Source organism: Equus quagga, chromosome 14 (genome assembly GCF_021613505.1).
Source record: "Equus quagga isolate Etosha38 chromosome 14, UCLA_HA_Equagga_1.0, whole genome shotgun sequence".
Taxonomy (NCBI): domain Eukaryota; kingdom Metazoa; phylum Chordata; class Mammalia; order Perissodactyla; family Equidae; genus Equus; species Equus quagga.
In genome coordinates this window covers 91,086,699-91,102,341 of record NC_060280.1, presented here as the reverse complement: position 1 = coordinate 91,102,341, position 15,643 = coordinate 91,086,699, and the positions used below count along the sequence as shown (strand labels likewise).

General features: G+C 44.9%; 1 protein-coding gene across 1 annotated transcript in view; it reads right to left on the bottom strand.

The window, feature by feature from the left end:
* LOC124225675 (adhesion G protein-coupled receptor E3-like) overlaps window positions 1-7,297 on the bottom strand; it is a 32,142-nt gene extending 24,845 nt beyond the window's left edge. The window contains exons 1-3 of the mRNA XM_046638307.1: window positions 7,290-7,297; window positions 6,304-6,497; window positions 498-644 (exon numbers count right to left, since the gene is read on the bottom strand). Of these exons, the coding sequence (XP_046494263.1) occupies window positions 498-644; window positions 6,304-6,497; window positions 7,290-7,297 (349 nt within the window). The remainder of the gene's footprint in view (window positions 1-497; window positions 645-6,303; window positions 6,498-7,289) is intronic.
* Window positions 7,298-15,643: the final 8,346 nt, after the last annotated feature.

Sequence of the window (15,643 nt, the reverse complement as noted above, 5' to 3'; positions counted from 1 at the left end):
GATATTGAAACTTTTTGTATTTAATCCAAATGAGATAAAATTGTAAAGAAAGAGATTTATCCTCTAACATATGATAAAGTAAATAAAAGTTTTTTAAAAAAAATTGTGTCGAAACCCACATGCAAATTGTTCATCTGGGATGTTATGTACTTATTTGAATAAAGTCACTTCCTATAATATATTTGGATCCCTGTCTCTTCCTTTTTTTCACTTTTTTTTAGTCTTCTTCCCTTTTCTCTCCCTCTTCATCTTATACATTTTGTCCTTAGAATCTATTATTGAGAAAGGCAAGAAAATTCACCGCATTTTCATTTTTTCTCCCAAATGGCATTTTTGAAATGAAATGAAAGCCATACCATCTTCAACTGAAGAAGATACACCAATTTGAATACTATTTTGTATGTTTTCTGACATTTCATTTTGACCATCACCTGGGGAAAGGCTGAAATGATCTGTATCCACTGAGCCCCCGTGTAAGCCCCGGGTCCTGTACTCACTAATGCATTTCTTCTGCAGACTCTTGAAGGTGTGGTCTCCATCATTGGTGACATATCCCTGGTGGCACTCACAGTAATAGCTGACATTAGTATTCACACAGTTTGAAGTTGGAGGGCAGACAAATTCTCCTCCACAGTATTTAGCACCTGTGAAATAAAGGAGTTAGTAGGGGCTTTCACTGGGAAGAGTTTTCAGGTAAGTAATTTAAAACTGGGTGCATCATTACTGGGGTTTCAGAACCAGTCTTTCTCTTAGTAGACTTTTGCTTCGAGTTCCTGCCTCACTGATCCATTACATTTTTTCTCTGCACACAAGTGTTGAGATTTTGGTGAACTCCACTGAAGCCAAAGATGCTTAATAATAGAAACTAGTGGTGGAAAAATACAGGACTAGGGCTGATTGATGCCAAATTCTTGAAATCTGGTGTGATGAGACAGAAAGTATGTCTCTAGAAGTGCCTAAAACTCACTCTTGGAATGTGGTTAAAATGCTTCACTTTTTTAGTGAACTCCTAGGCAACTGAATGACTATACCCATCATTTCAGTTGTAATCCCATGTTAAGCAGGAGTTTCCACCTTCTGTGCAACAGAGAAGACATCAGATTTTCAACATTGTTACCAGTGTTTGAGTTGGAGGAAATAGAAACAACAGTTATTGTGCACTTATTTTGGCAAGCACTAAGATAGACGGTTTACTGGTGCTATCTTATTTAATCATTAAAGCAGGTCTCTTAGGTGTATTAACTCATTTTACTGACTAGGAAAATGAGATTCAAAAAAGTGAAGACACTTGTCCACGGTCTCCCAGCTAGTAGATCACAGGATGGATAGAGCAGGTGTACTAGGGAAAAAATCTACATTTGGGGCTAATATAGCACACTGCTTCAATGTGCACATGCCTCGTTGTGCATACAAACCCGGAGGTATAATAGGGGTCACATTTTAGGTTTTCCCCAGAAGAAATTTCTGATGGACAATTCTGATCTTTATATTCCATGTAATTTTATACAAAAATTTTCCACTCTCATCTTCCTTAACAGCTATAAATCCATATCTTTTCTGAATCTAAACCAGCTGCATACCTTTAAAATTTCCATTTTAGTGCATAATGTAATACCCAAATGCAAATATTGTAGATTTACATTCCAGTGAAAACCTATACATGCTCATTTGATTAGGGTGTTATTTTTAGGGGGGGAAAAAAAAAGAGGTGTATTCACCTAGACAAAATAGCCATATATGTTCTGAAGAATATTACAAAAATTTTACCTGTTTTAGATGCCCCCCTATGGCCACAGGAAGTGAATAAACAATGAGATTATTACTTCATTGTTATAATGAGTGAGTCTTGAAAGGACTTAGAGTGTAATTCTTTTTATATAAGTGGGAAAATTGATAAAAATGCAATTTTGTATTTTTTAAATAAAGATATTTATTAATAAGGGAGTGAAGCATTCTGCCTTCTCTCATCCCATTTTGCGGTTAAGAATCTAGTTAAGTGTAGCTTTGATTAAAATAATGCCCTCCATTAATAAGCATTTACCACATATAAGTCATTCCACAAAATGCTGTGCAGATATTCTACTTATTTTATTGCATTTCCTCAAAATAGCCATAATGTGTAAATATTAGCATTGCCATTTCGTTTTGAGGAAGAAGCAACATAGAGAGGTTCTATACTCACCCATCTATGGGTTGGCATCTATGGGAGCAGAGGTTCAAACTCACATTTGTCTGACTCTAGATAAAATATCATTGGCCTCCATTCTCTGTATGATACTCTCTTCATTACTTAAGAAGTTCACTTACCATCTCTATGCCACACTTTCTCTGTCTGAAACAAGTTGAGGACAATGTTTGTCTTTCTTACCTCCAAATGGTTGTAGGATAATATAAAATCACACACATGGACTGTGTTGAAAACCCATTGCTGTAGAAATGCAAGATGTACTAACCACCTTCCTTCATGAGCTTCAACAAACCTTGGGTTGAAGACTTCTGAGTCTCAATGAAGGAAAGAACGCAGTAGAGTCCTGAGAGAGAAAAAAGATAATTTAGGTTAATTGTTAGCATCCGCAAATGCCTTCTGGGTCTTGGAGTCTGCCCGGGGCTGGCATTTTTTGCCATCTTGCACATTGCAGATTTCAGTACTGTCTCTGAGTTTCACCCAAATGAGGTGTAGAAGTTCAGTTAGGCAAATGCAGTGTGCCACTGGCGTAACTCCAAGATTTCCACTCTAACCAATGGCCTTTCAAATTTTGGATGATGGAGAGATCATTATAAGAGTGGATAATCAGCACTTGAGAATCAGATTCCATGTTTATTAAAGAACCGTTTCCTAGGAGTTCTCATCCTTTAGAAACTAAGGGGTTGCTAAAAAAAAAAAAAAGAAATGCAGAAGGTGGATGCAAACTCAAGAGAGGCTGTATTCATATTTAGTTGAGACTGCCACCAATGTCACATTTTAATGATACAGGATTCTAAGTTGAATGTCAGATTAAGACTGGTGGCTAGTACTTGTGAAGTCTCAATTTTGTGATGCAATTTTTGCCATTATTATTTCCTTGACCTTTTCCCTCCCCTCATACCCTCAACCCCAACACACATACACACACACAACCACCACCACTAACACCAACAACAAGGGTGCACGGATAATGTAGGATGATAAAGCTCTGCTGCAATTTAGGAGATTAAAAGAAGATGGAGTTTGTAACAGTAATATGAAGACAGCTGTCTTATGGGTTCAGCAGTTTATCTGTAGGCTTGAACTACATGTTAGATAATTTCCTGTTTGGAGAGAGAATAAGCTGTTTAAACCCTTACTCCAGAAAAGAAGACTTCCGTGTAGCCATAGTTTTGGGAGCTATTTCCTGTCAAAACTCAAGGACACACCTGGTCCCTTATTTCTCCCTCCTGTTTTATCAGAAACTTCAGGGTTTATGATCTAGTGTTATAAAACAATACACGATTTGCCTTATTACCAAAATTACGTCATCATTTTACTAAAAAATCAGGTAAGCAAAGAGAGGAAAAAAGAGAAAACTGAGTCAACTGTCATTTTTCAGAGATATTCCCCATTAATATTTTGGCGTATCCTCTTCTAGTCGATTTTTCTCTTATGTATATAAACATGAATATATTATTTTACAACACTTATATAATAACTAGACTTAGCTTTTGCTCAAAAATAGACTCCGATATGATTTTTAATGTCTACAGTATTTTATTAGTATTTTTAGAGTAGTTTCTTATAATAGCTTTAACTAGAATCCTATCAGTAGACACATAGGATTTTGGAAAATTTTCAATATTATAAGTAAGGTTACAGGGAAGGTCTTGGGTTCATCGTGAATTGGATAAAGTCCCATTTTTCTCAAAGATCAGTGGAGAAGGACCAGCTGCACCTGATTCCCAGTCACCTTGTGATGGCCTTTTCTCCCAGTTTAGGATTCTTGAATCACAAATATCTCCATCATTTCCAGCGTAACAGTTAGAGCTTCACATGCCATTATCTGTTTCTCCTCAAATGCTTCAATGGCTTCACCAGTTCCGGCAGCCCCAGAAAAACCACAAAGACACCAGAAACATTCACTGCAGCAATCACTTTTTCTGGAAACCACTCTAACTTGGAAGGAAGAGAATAAAGCCCCTGTTGTCTGCCTCTGTTTTCTGTTTGTTTCCTGTGTTACAGGAGCTCTGCCATTTATACTTGTATGACTATCCTAGGGTTGCTGTAACAAAATGCCACAAACTGGGTGGTTTAAAACAAAAGAAATTAATTTTTTTCCCATTCTGGAGCCTAGAAATCTGATTTCAAAGTTTCAGCAGGTCTTTCCTTGACTCTTTCAGCTTATGGTGGTGGCCATCCATCCCTGGTGTTTCTTGGCTTACTGCTGCCTCTGTCATCAAATGATGTTTCCTCTTACAAGGACACCAGTCACATTGGATTAGAGTCCACACTGATGGCCTCATCTTAACTTGATCACATCTGCAAAGACCCTATTTCCAAATAAGGTCACATTCACAGGTACCAGGGATTAAATATCAATATATCTTTTTTGGGACACAATTCAACTCATAGCAATAGACTTGCTCCAAGTCAGAAGAGGTGGGTTTGAGTGTGGGAGGCCATAAGTTTGTGTGGTGGTTGCAGATCCTAGAACCCCCTGCCTCAGCCATAGTCTCGTGTGTGTGTGTGTGTGTGTGTGTGTGTGTGTGCGTAGTGGTGCGTCTTGCAATTTCCAAGTCAGTAGCCATGTAAGTCTTTCATTTTTTTATCTTAATAATGTTTTTTTTAACCAAACATCTCCAAAGAATTATCATCTCAACATGTAATCAATATAAAATTGTTATTGAGGTGTTAGACATTCATGTTTTTATATAAAAGCTTTGAAACCCATTGTGTATTTTACACTTACAGACATCTCAATTTGGACTAGCCACATTTTAAGTGTTCAGTAATGACACATAGCTATTGGCTACCAGATTGGAAAATGCAGTTTTAGAAAAATAATGGACTTTATTACTTATAACAGTTTTAGGTTTACAGAAAAATTAAGTGGAAAGTAAAGAGAGTTCCTACATGTTCCCTCATCCCTCCCAACACACAATTTCCCTACTATTAACATCTTATTAGTAATCTATATAATTTGTATATTATTATTGTAACATTATTAACTATAGCTTATTAACTTTAGTGTTGTACATTTGTTATAATTGATGAACCCGTATTGATACATTATTATTAATGAAAGCCCATGGTTTACATTAAGAGTTCACTCTTTGTCTTGTACATTCTGTGGGCTTTGACAAATGCATAATGACATGTATCCACCATTGCAGAACCATAGAGAACAATAGCTTCACTGCCCTGAAATCCCCTATGCTCCAGGGCCATGGAGGTCTGTAAGTGTGATCTTTGTCATAGTCATAGATGTTTGGGGTGATGTGGAATATAGAGGTTCCTTCCAGCTCGTACCCTCTTCTTTAGGGAGAGAAAAGGGAGGAATTTCCCATATAGTCCCATGTGCTCACAACAGCGTAAATAATACAGGAAACCAACCTTGAAGGTGTAGAAGTGGATCATCACAACAAATTCGTCCTGGGATTAACATGGTTAAAAGAACTGAGGAAAAGGAGAGGAAGTCAATTTTTAGAAAAGCAAAAATGCAACTTTATTTCTGCATTGGTCTTGTGTTAGTGATTTAGAATTTTATAAATTCAGCATGACTATTGCTTCCCCAGGCAGGGACGCATGGCCTTGTGGCATTCTGCACACGTGATTGGTATGCAGCCCTGCATGAGTCACACACGGAAAGTTCTGTGGCATCCCTGGGCCCTGGGTGTGTGAGGCTGTCCCTCCCTATCGTGCATTTTGGAGGCTGTGATGCTGGAGTGTTCTTGTCTGAGACCTGACCGGCATGGGCCCTTTCTGACCCTCTCACTTTACCCCTGACATGGCATCCTCTAGTGCAGTTCATTTGCATCATTGCAAATGGTGTTCATGCAAATGGCTTGTTGACCCCGGCTTGGGACTCAAACTGGCCAAGAGGAGGTGGTCCCTGGAACCTTGCTATCCATGGATGTGGATGAAATCATAGCGCCTAGGACTGACAAATAAAGGAAATGTGCATACGCCACCAGGACTCTATACACTTATCCTTTGAGATTACATTCTTTGAGAGATGCATAAACACAGTCTCCTCCTTTTATCCTTTTCAGGCACCTGAGGATGGCATCAAAGGAGACATGATGTCATCTCTCCCCATCCCACATAGCCTGCAGACTTGCTCTCTCTCCTACAGGTGAAACGTGGGACATCCTTTTCCAGCCCTGAGAGCCAAATGAGGGAACTCTCCAGTGTCCTCTGTTCACTGTGCAGGGCATTATAGAGATCAAATCCTAGAGAAATGTTGGGTAAAAGATGAGGGTTTCTGTTGATTTCCTCAATGGCAAAAATGAAGGCCAGAACATACCGGTAGTTCTTGTACTGAAACCTGCAGAGAGGGATAAGGATCCTTAGGGAAAAGACTCAAACCACGATTATCATCAAATCTGACGCAAGCACTTAATTAAGGAGGAATGCCCAGTCAACTCATTGTATCTGTGGCAACAGCTCTCCTGGAGCCTTAGAATTTATAGTTAAATCAAATAACGTAGCCTGGGCTCTGGAACATCCTTACTGAATTCCACTCACATGGAGGGAAGTGATTATGTTTATGAGGAAACTGTAATGAATGAAAAAGCAGATCACATTCAGAGTGGGTTTTCTAAGTGGTTCTTTGCTTCAGGATCCAAACTGTTTGTTCATATGAACACATCATTAAATGCTTTGGAGAACAGCAGTAATATTAACAGGAGATTGGAGATAGGCCTGGGAAGGAAGAGGAATTCCGACTGAAGGGTACGAGTCATGCAGAGAAGCATGATATCTGTGGGTTGAGAATGGTGTGGGAGAAGGCTGGCAATCAAATTGCCTAAGCTTCTGCCCCATCACACTTGAGTATTTGCCACCATCAACAACCAGGAAACTAGGATGAACTTGAGAGTTCCAATAAGGGAGGAAACATCAAAAGGCAGGAACATGTGGAAGAAGCATGAAGGGCCGTGGGAGCGGAAATGCATGAATCTAAGAGACACAGCCTTGTAAGGTGTAAAACATGAAAATGTGATTACCAAAACTGACTCAAATATAAAATAGAGAAAATTATACAAATGTTGCTATATGGTTTCAAGAGAGCATTTAAGAAATAAGATTCCAAATGTCCACCAGACCTAGATGAATTTACATGGCCATTGCGTGGGTGACAACTTGCCCAGGTACAAGGTCTGCTGAGCTGGTGTGAGTGAAGAGCAGAGGGCAAGAAGAAAAGCATGTAGCCTCTCATCCTCTGACAAGAAACAAACTCTCCCTACGCCATCCAGGTGCCTGAAGCCACAGAGACGTGTCAGTTGAGCTTGACTTTTGCCCCCAGGAGATTCAGGCCAGACCCTCCCTGATTCAAGAGCCTGCAGAGCCTGGAGCCCTGGCACTGGCTAAGAAACAATCACCAATGTTATTATAAATCACATGTCAGTACATTCGAAAATTTAGGTAAAATTCACAAATTCCCAGGAAAATAAAAGTTACCAAAACTGTCTCAAAAAGAAATGAAAAATCTGAATAATCCCATATCTATGAAAGAAATCAAATCCATAGTTTAAAACATTCCAACAGCATTTTATTGTGGCTAACACCTTCGCTGATAAATTCTACCAAACATTCAAGAGAGGAATAACACGCATTTACTCCAGCTCTACCAGAGAACAGGGAAAATGGGAAAACTTTTCATTTCATTTTATGAGAATAGCTTAACTTTGCTACAAAAATCTAACAGAGTTATTACAGGAAAGGAAATTTGTAGGTCACTGTTTCCTGTACTAAATTCATGCATTCCTAAAAACAATTAACATTCAAAATCTAGCTGTATTTTATAAGGAGACCATACCATTTGGTTTGTGCAATGCAGTTCAGTGCAATAGTTCCTGAAAAAGGAGAAATAATAATCCCAGTAACTTCTGTTATTATCTATTATATATATTATATGTAATCTTTTATAAAAAGAACTGGCTGTGTTCCGTTTCTTGGCCTGAGTGGTGTTAACACACATGTACACTTTCTGATAATTCATCATCTTTACACTTCTGATCTATTCTCTATTCTGATTGTATGTCATATTCCAACAAATATGTTTATTAAAAAGAGAACATGAAAGCGCAAGAATGAATGAAAAATACAATGGTTATTCAATTGAAAAGTGCCCAGAGGTCTAACAAAAATGTTTGTGGAAAAAAACGAAACAAAACAAACCTAACAGATTGAAGCACAGAGTTATTTATAGTCGATACAAACTGGAAATTTGCCTTACTGAAGGTAAAATTGTAGAGATATACGTGGGCATGTGTGTATTCAAACATGCATACATACATGTATATAATATACATATGTACACATTATATATGCATGTATGTATGCACATATGTATGTATCTATATCACTTATGGGGGAATATATATATGTATATGTGTGTATATATATATCTGCTCTGGAGAAGGAAGGCAGGAACAGACATTTATCAAATACCTACAAGGTTTCTCAAGCTTAATTTTTCCAACATTTGAAATGTCATTTTTTTAAACTTTCTATTTTTACAAAAATATATTTATTCTTAAATGTGTTATACCAATATGATCTCAGCAGTTTTACTTTATTAATTAATGGCAGAATTTGCCAGCTTTTACGCATTGTCTTGATGCTGCAATGTACTAAGCCAGGTGCTTACAGCCTGCCTTTTGTTTCTCCAGAGGTTGTGTGAAAGCTTAAGCTTGTGGTCTCTCTCTGGCCTGCAGATTTGGACCAAGTTTCTGCACATGCTCAGTAGCTGTCCTCCAGAGCTCACTCTGACCACCACTGTTGGGAGCACACACGAAGAACAAGCCATAAAGCGGGGGCATGTGTGTATGTGAGGCACACGGAGCAGTGGGGGTGCCCAAGGGCCAGTTGGGGAGATCCATGAATGAGGCATTCCCAGTGACTCATGGGAAGGCTTCTTGATGGAGTCCTCAATGCAGTTAGAGGACCCACATCCCTTTAAAGCCCTCCACGAGTAATCACCTGTCAGTGCATCCGAACTCTTCAACCCATCAGAACACATTTTTGCGTTCTGAGAGAGTGCTGGAACTTCTCTTGAACCCTGGACTTTCACAAATCCCCTCTCATCTGTGTGTCTTGGTCTAAGACAGTGTTTTCCAGGGGCTTCCATATAGCAGATGAAAGGGGCTTGAGCAGATTCATGGGCCACTGCAGGGCCCACAGATGGGACCGAGGTCTGTCAGCCTATTATCAGATGCATGGGTGGGTGAGACTCCTCCCGGGTCCCTTGGCATATGGCGCTGGATCCCACTTCTCCCACAAAGACACTTTTATCTGTGGATGAATGACAAATTATTGTTGGTGGAGGAGGAGAAAAACGAGACATGTCTTATTCCACCGTGATGCTGATATTACTCTCCTTCGCTGATTTACAAAGACTCAAATTTGACTCAGATTTTTAGGAGCCTACTGTCTGCCTAAAATTCTGTACAATCCCAGACCCTCCCAGACCCACACAATGAAGGACATAGAAAGAATATTCTTAGATCTACTTACAAGGTCCAGGCAGATAAAAGCCAACAAATTGGTTCTGGTCATTCTGCTGGGAAAAGAGGGCAGGGATCCCTCTCATACATTCTGGTTTGGAAGCAAGACTTTGTTCTCTCCGTGAATGAATAAACACCAAGAGAGAGAGGCTGTGGTAGGTAAACAAATACTTGATTCATCTGAGAAGAACATCATCTGTTCCTCTCAGGAGGAGGTTAGTGTAGGGAGAGAGCCCTGGTAGTTTCCACACTTCACATTCTTCCTTAATCTTAAGATTAGAGAATCAGTTTTATTTGGGGTGGCAATTCAACAAACTCAAAGATAAAGTTCCTAACCTCTCTTGCAGCTAAGAGTGACCAGACCAAGTTCAGGCCAACGATGCGTGGCCAGAAGTATGGTGTGGGAGTTTGTCGAGGCTGCACAGATGGAACTGACATAGATGCGAGAGCCAGCATCAGACACAGGAGACAGCAGCCCACAAGTATTGTAAGTATTAGCTCATAAACACCTGACAATGTCCCTAGGAAGCTGTTTTAGCACCATCTCCATTGTGCAGGTTGGGAGACTGGGGAGGCCCTGAGAGGCACAGTGGCTTTTGCAGGACACAGAACTGGTAGGAAAAAAGAGGTCTGAACTCAGTTGTGTCTCCTCAAAGCTGGGACCTTGTTTCCATTCCCAAGGTGCTATGGGAAGGACTCTGATGGATGTTTGTGTACAGTTATGGAGATGTCATGGGCAGAGAGGGAGAGCAGTCAACAGCCCAGAGGGGGCTTTTGGCAGGTCTCATTGAAGGAAGGGGCCCAGGTAATGGAATCTTGGAGAGGCGACCTCACTTCCTTGGTGACAGACCCAAACAGAACTTAGAGCTCTGGTTCCCAGGCACACATGTTCTAGACACAGCCTCGTGTCCACCTCATTGGAATGGAGACACTCAACACAGCAGGATGTTCTCATTTTGTACCCCGACTTTCTGAATCTTTGGCTCTTGGAAATCTGCGATTGAGAGCCTCTTCAGTCACTGTAGATATTGGCTCAGCCCTCACCTCCAACGCCTCTGGCCTTTTGGCAGGAGGAACCCTCAGGTAACACAGGGCAGGCCACTCCAGGGCAGGAGCATGTTGTTAGGTGTCAGAAGCCTGATAGGGTGGCATGTTCATACCCCAGATCGTGCCTGGCAGGATAGGAAGGTGAATACTGGGGACCAAGCTCCTTTGTTATGTGAATCCCAAGCCCTTGAGGTGTCATCTCATTCCCTCCCTGGCTGGGGGTCTATGCAGATGCTCCTCTGTGCCTGAGCTGTGGTTGGGGTTACCCCTGTGGCCAAGTCCAGGCAGGCCCCTGATACCTCTTGGCCCAAAGACCAGACACTGTCTTTAAAGAGCTGCACCCAGGAGATGGTTGAGGAGCTGGCAGATGGTTTCAACTATGCCATCTCCCTGGACAGGGGGCAGGTGTACCACACCACCAACAATGACCACAGCTGGTGTGAGGGAGAGTGAGTGCAGAGGGGTCTCTATAAGCAGGATCCCGAGATGGATCCAAGGTGGCCTCAGAATCCACATTCAAATCTGAGACTCCCCTGAGACTTTCTCATGGTTTTCCCACTGGAGTCTTCCACATTCTCTCTCCCAAAGGAATTTGGTCCTCCTCACCTCCCCACCAGCTACGTAAGAGGGTAGAAAGTCACCTCCATCCTCCTGGTGGTTCACGGTGATGACACTGACTATGCGTTCCTCATTGTCCTGCCCAGTGTGAAGATGACCCCACTGTGAAATTAAATGAGCCCTGCAGGATGCATGCCTTACAGGCACGCATGATGGAGAAGCTGACAGAGTCCATGGTACCAGACTTCCTGGGTAGAAATATCTCCACCGTCACCACATTCATGTTCAACTACTCAGCCTTCAATACATCCCGCCAAGTCTTGGACCAGCTGTTTACTAGATGAGTGCCTGTCCCCTCCTCAGCACAGTGGTGACTCTCTCTACTGCTAGCTGTTCATCATGGGAATGCACCACATCTCTCTGAGCCTCAGCTTGCTCCTCTGAAAAGTGGGGTGGGAGAGATTAAACTTCATGGGGTTCTCATAGGGACTAATGGGATCAGCCATGGGAGGTGCTTACCTGGTGCCTGGCTCTGCAGATGGGGCTGTGGGGCGTGCTTTGGTTGTTCATGGTTAGTATTGGTTCTTGCCTGTGAAAAGCAGTCTGCCTCACCCACCTCTGTGAAGGGGTCTTTTGAGTTTGGACTCAGCACGTGGGGATCACCCTGTTGAGGAGTTTCAGATCCCATCCAGTTGGTCCTGGTCCTTGGGCTTGGTGGAGCCAATTAAGGATGCCTGGGACGGCAGAGGGGCCCCAGGCCCACTCAGATATCTGAGATGGTTCTGGTTGGACTTCATTCATTCAGCCGTTTATATTGAGCACCTACTCCATGAAGGACTTTTGGAGACACAGCACAACTCAGTGAATGAAGCAGACACAACCTCTGGGACTCAGTTGTAGTCTGAGAGTCAAACAGTGACGTTAGACATCATTTGTAGGTCCTGTCCTCCAACGTACATTACGTGTGATGCTCTCGTAGCCTCCTTTACATCTGGAGGCATCTTCTCATATTCTAACAGGACCACCTAAAAAAGTGAGTGATCTTTGGGCCCAGAAGGAGGGCTTCCTGTCTCTATAGAACAGGGTGGAGGAGAAGATGGGGGCAGTAGTGGGAGCGGGCCTGGCAGAACCCTGCATCTCACACATCTTTTGATTCCCATGGGAAGGCTGAGGCCTGGTGGCTTCCAATCCCGGAGGACAGGAGTCAAAGAGCCATGGAGGGGATCTCAGGACCCCTGTGAACCAGAGGGGAGGCTGGGCTGAGTTGGCCCCTAGAGATCCATCCCCACTACATTCCCATTTTAATCTGCCTCCCATTCGTTGCATCCACCAATTATGGTAACCACCACCAGGTCCAGAACAGGAGGTGTGTGAGCAGTCTGCTCATGAATCTGCCTCAGTCCTTAGTCCAGTTGCACAAGTGCATGGAAGGCTGGGTGGGCCTTGTCCAGGGCCTTCGGGAGGAGAGTGTCAGTGGGAAGAACAGACTTACACTGCCTCTGTGTTGAACTTGCTCAGTGAGCAGTCCTGCCACTACCAGGACAGCCACACAGGGGTTGGAACTGGAATGGGGCTCTCCTCTGGATGGGAATGGGCGGGCATAGGGGCCCAGACCCAAACAAGGGTACGTTGGGAGGGGAGTGTGGCGGGAATGACAAGGCCTCCCATTCTCCTGCCTAATTGCCTCTCCCCAGTGCCGTCTATACTCCAGTGGGAACCTGCCTGGACCCAGTGCAGGATTTCTGGAAGCCCCTGCACTTTCCCTACTTCAGGATGAAGCTGGCCCATGTGCATGTGAGCTCGCCTGCCTCAGAGCTGGAGGGCCACGCCTCCCTCCTCCCAGTCCAGCTGGAGGCTCCAGAGCCCGTGGAGGCAGAGCTGGAAGGTGAGGGCCCTGCAGTCTGGGAAGACAATTTGCAGGGGGTTCATGGGCTGGGTTCCTTTAAGGCAGTGGGGGTCTTTGCTGTCTTTGGAAAGACACAGGGGAAGTCAGCTACTTGATGATACTTTTGCTTTATCCTGCTCCAGTACGATTTCCAGAGCTCCCACCAGCTCCAGAGCCACAGCAAGGGCCAGCTCCATGGCCCAGGCCAGCTCCAGCTCTAGTTCCACCACCTGTGCTACAGCTGGAGCAAGTCTCACCTCCATCAGCCCTTCCAGGGCCAGAGCCAGTGCCAACATCAGCTCCAGCCCCAGGGCCAGCTCCAGCTGGAGCCCGCTGGACCCTTGTCTCCAGGGAGAACACTTCCTCCATCTGGAGAGATTACATCAGAGCCGGATCCAGCCCCAGAGCCCACCTGCCCCTGTGCAGTGACCACCAAGAGCCTGCTGTGGGAGCAGAAGCCTGACTTCCTGGGGTTCCCTCCCCAGCTGATTGCAGAGCAACTTACACTGATGGATGCGGTGAGCAGCCGGGCTCTCAGGGCAGGTGGGGCCGGCCTTCCCTGTGCCATCAGAGGTCCAAGACCTGCCCTTTCCTGATTCGGAATCCCATGACCTAGTCCAAGGCCCAGCTTCCCCACTTACCCTCATGTGACCTGCGCAACCTCTGTAACTCCCAGGCCTTTGCTGTCCCCACATGGACAAAGAGATGGACACTGAGAGCACCTGCAACACAGAGTAGCTATGCAGATGAATGAAGTAGTACACAGGATGCTGGGAAGAGTCTGGTCCTTTGGTGCGGAAGGGGAGCTCACTGAAGTGCTGCTGGGTCCATGGGTTGATCATACATATGCCCACGAGGCCTCATAGCCTCAGAACTTAGTAGGCACCTCATAGGTACATGACTACATAGGAGACAGACAAACAAAACCCATGGTTGTCAAGGCCTTAGGGCAATGTACATCTGAATGGGGAATTGGAGCCCAGGGTAATCAGAATGTGTGGAAGATGCCACTTGAAAATGGCTGGTGTGAGCTGCATTCTGGTGCTTGGAGAATGTGAGACTGGGTTGGCAGCAAATGCACTTTCCTTCCCCACAGTATTTGTCCAGAGTCGTCCTGTGCTGGGTGCCCTCAGTGGACGTAGACAAAACCCAGGGACCCCCACAAGCCCCACGCCACATTCTGAGCTTCCTGAGCTCCAGATCTGGTCACTGACCCTGCCTGGGATGGTGGGCTGGGCTATGGCAGGGCCTGCTGACCATCCTCATCCTCACCAGGAGTTGTTCAAGAAAGTGAGACCCAGCCACTGTCTGGAATCCACCTAGTCCTGGTGGGACAACAGGGGCAACGAGCACCTGGCACCTACCATCTGTGCCGCCATCAGCCAATTTAGCACTGTAGCAAACTGTGTCATCAGCACCTGCCTCGGAGACCCAAGCATGATGGCCCAGGACAGGGCCAGAGTTGTGGAGCTCTGGATCCAGGTGGCCAAGGTAAGTTGTGGGAGGCCCAGGGAGCCCCTCTCTGGAGTCGTGGAAACTGCCCCTTCTCCTTTCTCAGCTCTCAGGATTGAAGTCTGTCGTCTGAGCCCTTGCACAGTCCCTAGGCTCTTCCTGCTGGGGCCTCACTGACCTTGACTCTGGGCCCAGTGTGGGAAGCTCACTTCTTCCTGGTCTCCTGACTTGGGTTGAGCTCAAATCCTCCAACCTGGGAATGCTACTCATCAGGTCCCGGGGGTGCCCTCCCCGGGTTCCCTGAGCATCTGTCTCATCGATGACGGGAGACGTCCATTGGGGGACAGAAGCCAGAGGCAGCAGGGCTCCAGCTCCCCTCACCAGCTCACTCTCTTCCCTTCCCTAGGAGTGCCAAGGCCTGAGAAGCTTTTCCATGCCATCCTCTCTGCTCATGGAAGCTGCTCATGGAGGTGAGTGGAGGGTGCAGATCTGGAAGGAGCGGAGGGGTGATGGGAGGAGGGAGCAGGCAGGATGTGCTTTGCTGAGCTTTTCCCTTAAAGTTTCTCTGAGGAATAACCATCAATATTGTTCTGAATGACAGGAAGAGGGGGTGTTAGCTGTGTCGGCAGGTGGGGGCAGTTAGGGACAGGAGGCCTTGGTCAGGGGGCCCAGGGGTGCTGGCTGGACTGTTCCAGGAGGGCGAGGAGCCGGCAGGATGAGCAGGTCTCTGGCTTCCATGCGGGTCCATCAGCCAGCATTTGATTCTCTCCAGGCTGTGGGTGGATGGAGGGAGTGGGGACTCTTTTCTTCCTAAAGCAGCCCAGTCTGTCCTCAGGAAGCCAGGCTCCTGCTGCTCCTTCTGTCACCACTGCACCTCGAAGGACAGGGCACCCTGCCTGCCCCAGGGATGGGCACTGCGGGGTCTCATGGGTCAGGTGGACGTGGGTGCTGCCCAGCCTTGGGATGAATGGTGGACCTGGGACAGAACTGTGTGCTCTCTGGGACTCCCCACTGTGCCCTGAT